This window comes from Vollenhovia emeryi, unplaced genomic scaffold (assembly GCF_000949405.1).
Source record: "Vollenhovia emeryi isolate VEMERY1.0 unplaced genomic scaffold, V.emery_V1.0 DF940850.1, whole genome shotgun sequence".
In the NCBI taxonomy this organism is placed as follows: Eukaryota; Metazoa; Arthropoda; class Insecta; order Hymenoptera; family Formicidae; genus Vollenhovia; species Vollenhovia emeryi.
The window spans coordinates 1-6,964 of NW_011965516.1; the positions used below are offsets into that span (position 1 = coordinate 1).

General features: G+C 46.0%; 3 protein-coding genes across 3 annotated transcripts; all 3 read left to right on the forward strand.

Moving 5' to 3' along the window:
- Nucleotides 1–54: 54 nt before the first annotated feature.
- LOC105555702 (V-type proton ATPase subunit G-like) lies at nucleotides 55–499 on the forward strand. Its single transcript, XM_012002741.1, has one exon. The coding sequence runs from the start codon at nucleotides 249–251 to the stop codon at nucleotides 417–419; it is 171 nt and encodes a 56-aa protein (XP_011858131.1). The 5' UTR covers nucleotides 55–248; the 3' UTR covers nucleotides 420–499.
- Nucleotides 500–2,539: 2,040 nt separating this feature from the next.
- Nucleotides 2,540–4,565, forward strand: LOC105555703 (uncharacterized protein K02A2.6-like). Its single transcript, XM_012002742.1, has 3 exons — nucleotides 2,540–3,370; nucleotides 3,498–4,066; nucleotides 4,220–4,565. The coding sequence occupies exons 1-3, from the start codon at nucleotides 2,540–2,542 to the stop codon at nucleotides 4,563–4,565; spliced, it is 1,746 nt and encodes a 581-aa protein (XP_011858132.1).
- Nucleotides 4,566–4,567: 2 nt separating this feature from the next.
- Nucleotides 4,568–6,622, forward strand: LOC105555704 (uncharacterized protein K02A2.6-like). The gene has a single exon (XM_012002743.1). The coding sequence runs from the start codon at nucleotides 4,568–4,570 to the stop codon at nucleotides 6,620–6,622; it is 2,055 nt and encodes a 684-aa protein (XP_011858133.1).
- The last annotated feature ends 342 nt before the right edge of the window (nucleotides 6,623–6,964 follow it).

Consider the following 6,964-nt stretch of genomic DNA (forward strand, 5'->3'; position numbering starts at 1 on the left):
CAGTTTTCCTAGTTTAGTTTTTCTAAACAGAAGCTAGACAATTTTGCTTCTTTATGTTCTGGTTACCTTCTGGCTAGCTAGTGGCTGTCCAGATTTTCTCGATACATATCGACGGCCGCGCGAAGTTCAATTTTTTTACGAAGTTGCATATATGTTTTTAACAAACATATAATTTTAACCAAACTTTTGGGTTTGTGTCATCACGGCAAGAACGCGAAAAACAATTCCGCGACTTTGAGGCCAAACACATGGGTTCAAAGAAGGACATGGCCGCGTGCATCAAGGCGGACACGCGACTCAAGATAGAAGAGATGAATCAGGCTGTTTCCGTACATAAAAAGCCGGTCATGCTTAAAATTTTGGACTTGGTGTACGACATCAAGCTGGAAATGCACAATAATTACCGCATCGAGGTCTAAGCCGCAAGGATCGCATCTAATAGCTGATAAGCATGATACGCTATAAATATACATTAACTCCCAGCAAACACAAAGTAACAGTTATATAACTACATATAAGTTAAAATTTCCTACTCAACAATATAACTGTTACATAACACACGTGTTATATAATAGTTATATTGTTGAGTAGGAAATTTTAACTTACAGTTATGTAACTGTTACTTTGTGTTTGCTGGGCTGTTACCGTTCATCATATTCTCGATATGTATTTATCGATATTGTATGTTATATTATACCGCATATATGTTATGTATGTTATGTTATACTGTCATCGTATGTTATGTTATATCGCACGACGTGAATATACCGCGTGAACGTTTAAAATATCTGTTGATCCTGCGAGAACTGGCAGCTTTGCCTTAACATGCAATATCTTGTCTCTGTGAGCTGGTTGGTTTTCTGTACAGTCTTAGTGTTATAATATATTATTGTTTATAAAATCTATTGATAATGTGTTCTAATTATGAATTCATAGGCACTAGAATTTAGAATCTATAATTAAGGAACAGGCCAGCCGCCTAGCCAGCAGCGGCCAGGAAATAATGAAAAATGTTAGCCAGTGCCTGGATAGTATACCTATATATACCTATTTAGGCACTGGATTTCACAAGTTTACACATAGAGGCAGGAGCTTGCTAGGCGTCTAGGAAAACTGGCTCGCATCTTTGTATATGCAAGCTTAAATTTCCACACGGGTTGTAACCAACTTCTACTCAGTACAGAGGCAAACATTAAAATAAAGACTTCGCTGGAAAAAGAAATCTTCCTTTGCTGCAACATAAAAAGAAATAGACATAAGAATATATATATAAAGTATATATTTGTATCTACGTACACACACGCACATGTATACACATATATAGACCCCTCACAGATAAACTATGTTAAATTATAAAAGTTAAATACATTGTTTCGTATCAGACTGAGTGTGTGCCTCGATATGCGCGCAGAGGTTACAACTGCATCTCATGCATCATTACAGATGTAAATAATAAAATAAAGATTTCTCTGGAAATCTCCCACCGCTGTAACATAAAGAGAAATGGACATAAGAATATATACGTACATACACATACATTTGTATACACCAGTGCACGAGAGGTAAATAATGCAGAGTCACGTATTTTGCAAAAACGAATCTTTTATATTTTTTTAATCTGCTGTCAAGCTGATTCACAAAATATACAAATCGCGTTGTTGCAAAAAATGATTCGACATTGTCTACCTGTGACGCACTGAAATACAAACTAAGTATCTTGCAGATAACCTGCATTCAGATATAAAAGTGAAATACTCACACTGTTTTGTGTCCGATTGCGTGTGTGCCTCGATATGCACGCAGAGTAACCTCTGAGTAGAAGTTGGTTACAACTTCTACTCACCCACACAGCAAAATAAGTTTCAGAAAGCTTTCCGAAAGATAACTTGGAAACTAATATTGAAATGTAAAATTTAAATCATTCAGAAGTATTTTTTAAACGTTTTATCGAAATCATTTCTGATCTTTCTCACTGAAATTGTTGGGTATCGTTACCGACGCCACCCGGCGCCACCGTCACACCGCACCGAGGGCGCGTCAGTCTGTCAGGGCAGTAGTCTCTATACACACTCGGTCACGCTCGGACGTCTTGTATCTCTGGCCTTGAACCAGACTTCTTATTAAAGAAACCACAGTTCGTCTTACTACGCGTATTCACTGAGTCTCCTATCACTCTCCGATCACCTTCCCGAGGTAACGGACCCAACAACTGGCGCTGCGGCAGTAACTTTGTCTTCGTACGAAACAAAGAGAATCGGTGAGTGATTCCGCTCTCATGGCCGAGGCGACGAAGCAGTTAGAGGCTCTCACAGCGGCTATCTCAAGCCTCGTGCAACTTCAACTGAACAAACAGAAAGACGATTCCGAGGCCTCATCTCAATCCCGCGCATCTTCGCACTCGACTCGGAAACGTTCAACCATCTGAGTGCGCGCGTAGAGAAGTACAACTACGGCTCGGGCGACGAAACTAAGCCGTTCACGAAGGCTGCTGCGCCACGAGTACACCGTAGTCACGGAAGCAGCGTGCTTGCCGACTCAAATGCAAACACGTCTTATCCTGGATAAACTCGGGCAAGCGGAGTTCGATAGGCTCGTGGATCACGTCGCACCTACGGACCCCTCGTCTATGACTACAGAAGTTCTCATTACGACACTAAAGGAACTCTTCCGCGACAAGATTCCCCTCACCCGCCGTCTCATCGAGATTCTCAATTATCGTTACGATAGATCGACGCCGATCACGGAACATCTAGATCGAATCAACCGGCACGCAGCCGACTTCGACCGTTCCAATCTGACTGACGATAATCTCCGCATACTTCTGCTGTTACAATCGTTCTGTTTTTCCGCAGATAACGACGAATTGAAGAGAATCGCGCTTCGCGTCGTCGAAAAGAATCAAGCCGCGTCTCTCAAGGATGTCGTCGCTGAGCTCGAAGCTTACCTTAACGTCGCTTCGGGACTAAAAACTCTAGAGAACCCGACAAAACATTCTCAAGTGGCAGTGTTAAACGTTGCGCATTCTAAAAATAAGGGCAAAGTGGCGCCCAAACGGAAGTCTCCGCCGGAAGCCGACACGTCGAAAGCCCAGCCATCTTCCGCAACTAAAAAGGGCAATGGCGGTGCTCATCCACGAGCAAAGTGTCCGTTCCGCGAAGCAGTGTGCCACAAGTGTTCGGGCAAGGGCCACATCGCAAAGGTATGTCGCTCAAACGGCTCCTCTCAGGAACAGCCCGAATCTTCCGCGAAAGCTAAAAGTGTCGTATCACAATCACTTTCCGCGGTCGGTAAACGCAGACGCCATTACGTGAACGTATTCTTGCTCGGCAAATCAGTGTCTCTACAATACGATACCGGCTCAGACGTTACGGTAATCGGTAAAAAGGATTGGATCCGCATCGGTTCGCCAGCTCTCGTCGCTAGTCAAACCGTCGCTAGTCGAACACGCGGGCGGGAGTGAACTCGATATAATCGGTAGATTCAAGTGTACGATCCAGGCACTCGGTCGTGAAGGAAAAATACATATTGACGTCGCGTCGCGCAACGGAGTTAACCTATTCGGTCTCAACGCTATAGACAGTCTCAACTTGTGGACAGTACCGCTAGCCGAGCTACGTCCGAGTAGCCCCGCGTCAGACTTACAGTGTGCATCTTCGCAGTCATCACTAAAGTCGTCAAACGTAAATTCAACCCGCGAACAGCCATCTAGGCTCGCGAGCAGTGACAATCACGAAGTCACATCGCAACATAACGTTTATTTAGAGAATGTCCTCAAACGCTTCCCGGTATTATTCTCCAAAGAATTGGGAAGGTGTCGTAATTTCAAAGTAAAGTTTTTCACTTCCGACGACGCTCGTCCGAGACAGATTCCATGTCGACAGATCCCCTATGCCATGGAAAGCCTTCTTGCCGAAGAATTACAACGACTCGAAGAAAACGACATTATCGAGCCTATGGTAATCTCCAACTGGACATCGCCTATGGTCATCGTGAAGAAACGGAATGGTAAACTCCGTCTATGCGTGGATTATTCCACAAGTGTCAACCAGGCCCTACACGACAACAAGCATCCCCTTGCCTACTGTCGAAAGGATCATGGCAAAACTTAACGGAAGTTGTTTTTTCAGCGTGCTGGACCTCAGTGATGCTTTTTTCAACTTGAAATCGACGAAGAACATCGTGATATCACAACTATCACGACACCGAAGGGGCTTTTTAGGTTTAAACGCCTTCCGTTTGGTATCAAAACCGCACCAGCAAATTTCCAACAGGCTATAGATTCTACACTCGCCGGCCTCGAAGGAGTGAATACTTACATCGATGACGTCATAGTCAGAGGTTCTACTCGCCAGGAGCATGACGAACGCCTAAGGAAGACTCTCCAACGCCTACAGGATCAAGGATGGAGACTGAGTGCCGAAAAATGCCGCTTCTCACTGGAAGAAATCAAATACCTGGGATTGATCATCAACGCACAGGGCATATCACCCGATCCAGACGCTACTACCGCCATCGCAAACATGCCTAAACCCACCTCCGTTGCAGAGGTTCAGAGTTTCTTATAGGCATGGTGAACCATTATGGTAAATTCATCCCCCATCTACATCAACTGAAACATCCGTTGGAAGATCTTACGCGCAAAAACTGCAAATGGTCATGGAATCAGTCTCATGATCTCGCATTCGACCAAATCAAAAAGGTCATGCTCAGCCCTCTTCTTCTGGAACATTACGACCCCGAGAAGACGCTGATAGTTGCAGCGGACGCGTGCGCCACCGGAATCGGCGGCGTCCTACAACGAGACTCAAACGGCAATGAGCGTGCTGTCTATCATATGGCACAAAGCCTCACTGACGCCCAAAGGAATTACTCCCAGTTAGAAAAAGAGGCCTTGGCGCTCGTCACAGCTGTCGAACGATTTCGTAAATTCATCTGGGGAAGGAAATTTATACTCCAAACCGATCATAAACCTTTAGTCGCTCTATTGCAAACGGAAAACACTAAGGGTCTCAAAGCCACCACAGCTGCCAGACTTAAACGTTGGGCACTGCGACTATTGGGTTACGACTTTGATATTGAATACATACGCACTCAAGACTTTGGCCAGGCAGACGCCCTATCTCGTTTGATTGATGATTTTCGCCGTGACAACGCAGAAGAACTTCAAGTCGCCAGCATTCAAGCAGTGGAAGCTGATATCCTCGAAGTGAAAAATCTATCAATTGATTTTTTCGGTAAAGGACTCCGTAACAAACTAAAAGATGCTACCAAGGAAGATCCTCTTCTGCGCTTGGTCTTCCAAGCTATCCAAAAAGATTGGAAGATAAAGGAAAGTTCGGAGTCACTGGAACACTTCAGAAGACGCTCAGAAGATCTCAGTATCATCGACGATACTCTACTCTTCGGCGATAGAGTGGTCATTCCAGAGGCGCTCAAGTCTACAATTCTAGCAGCTCTTCATAAAGGCCACCCCGGCATCAGAAGAACTAAACAGCTAGCTCGAGAATACGTTTATTGGCCAAAGATGTCGGACGACATAGAACACCTTGTATGTCAGTGCGACTCGTGCGCGCTGAATCAGAAACTCCCAACGAAAGCACCACTGGAACCATGGCCTCTCCCATCTCGCCCAATGGAAAGGGTGCATATCGACTACGCAGGTCCAATCGATGGACAATACCTGCTCATTTTTGTAGATGCCTACTCTAAGTTTATAGATGTGGCGATCACTCCCACGATCGCCGCAGCTCGCACAGTCGATTTGTGCCGCGAGTTTTTCTCCAAGTTCGGTCCTCCAGACGTGCTAGTCTCGGACCATGGAACGCAATTTACCTCGAAATTGTTCGCCGATTTCTGTAAGGAAATGCAGACCTCTCACCTGCTGGCAGCGGTTAACCACCCTCAATCCAATGGCCAGGCCGAGAGGATGGTGAACACGGTTAAAAGGGCCATCGCCAAAGACCCTACTAATTGGAAAAGGCAGCTACACGATTTCTTGCATAGTTATCGTTACACGCCTTGCTCAGAGTCACCCTTGGGGAAGTCTCCGGCTGAGCTCATGTTCGGTCGACGCATGAACTGTCCGCTCACTAAATGGCTCCCGAAATCCAAGACTCTCGAGCCCGTTCCAGCTGACACCTCTGTCAAGAAACAGCTGGCTATGACAGAACAGTTCTCGAAGCATCACGGCGCCCGTCCTCGACATCTAACAGTGGGAGACCGCGTGGTAGTCCTTTCCCGAAAGGATAAAAAAGAACAAGGCATCATTCATAGAGTTCTGTCTAAAACCCGCTACTCTATCCGTCTCGACGATGGACGAATCATTGACCGCCACGTCAACCACATTTGGAAAGGGGGTTCCGACCCGTCAACCACACCTACAGGCTCCAACAAAGACTGGATGTTCCTTCAGTCACCCACGCCGGGGACCCCTCCAAGAGAACCTCCACCTGCTGCGGAGATCGATCAGCATCCGGCTGCAACTCCGGCAGACCAGACCTCAGACATCCAGGGCCCGAACTCCCCAGTAAACCAGACGACACCGGTTAGACCCACACGTAATCGGATGGCTCCGAGGAGACTAATCATGGATCCGTCCGCCAAACGCTATGCCCTGGGGTAGCTTCCTAAGGAGGGAGATGTTGGGTATCGTTACCGACGCCACCCGGCGCCACCGTCACACCGCACCGAGGGCGCGTCAGTCTGTCATGGCAGTAGTCTCTATACACACTCGGTCACGCTCGGACGTCTTGTATCTCTGGCCTTGAACCAGACTTCTTATTAAAGAAACCACAGTTCGTCTTACTACGCGTATTCACTGAGTCTCCTATCACTCTCCGATTACCTTCCCGAGGTAACGGACCCAACAGAAATATTTCAGAAATATTAGAAAACATTTCAGAGAAATATTTCGTACGTAATCTCTAAAACATATGTTATTGAAAGCTATCCAATATATAACTTG

Excerpts from the sequence above, each read along its gene's own strand:
- LOC105555702 (XM_012002741.1), top strand. The coding sequence starts at position 249 with ATGGGTTCAAAGAAGGACATGGCCGCGTGCATCAAGGCGGACACGCGA.
- LOC105555703 (XM_012002742.1), top strand. The coding sequence starts at position 2,540 with ATGCAAACACGTCTTATCCTGGATAAACTCGGGCAAGCGGAGTTCGAT. Across the intron at positions 3,371-3,497 it reads ATACCGGCTCAGACGTTACG|GCACTCGGTCGTGAAGGAAA; the intron begins GTAATCGGTAAA and ends TGTACGATCCAG. Across the intron at positions 4,067-4,219 it reads CAGGCCCTACACGACAACAA|GTTTAAACGCCTTCCGTTTG; the intron begins GCATCCCCTTGC and ends GGGGCTTTTTAG.
- LOC105555704 (XM_012002743.1), top strand. The coding sequence starts at position 4,568 with ATGGTGAACCATTATGGTAAATTCATCCCCCATCTACATCAACTGAAA.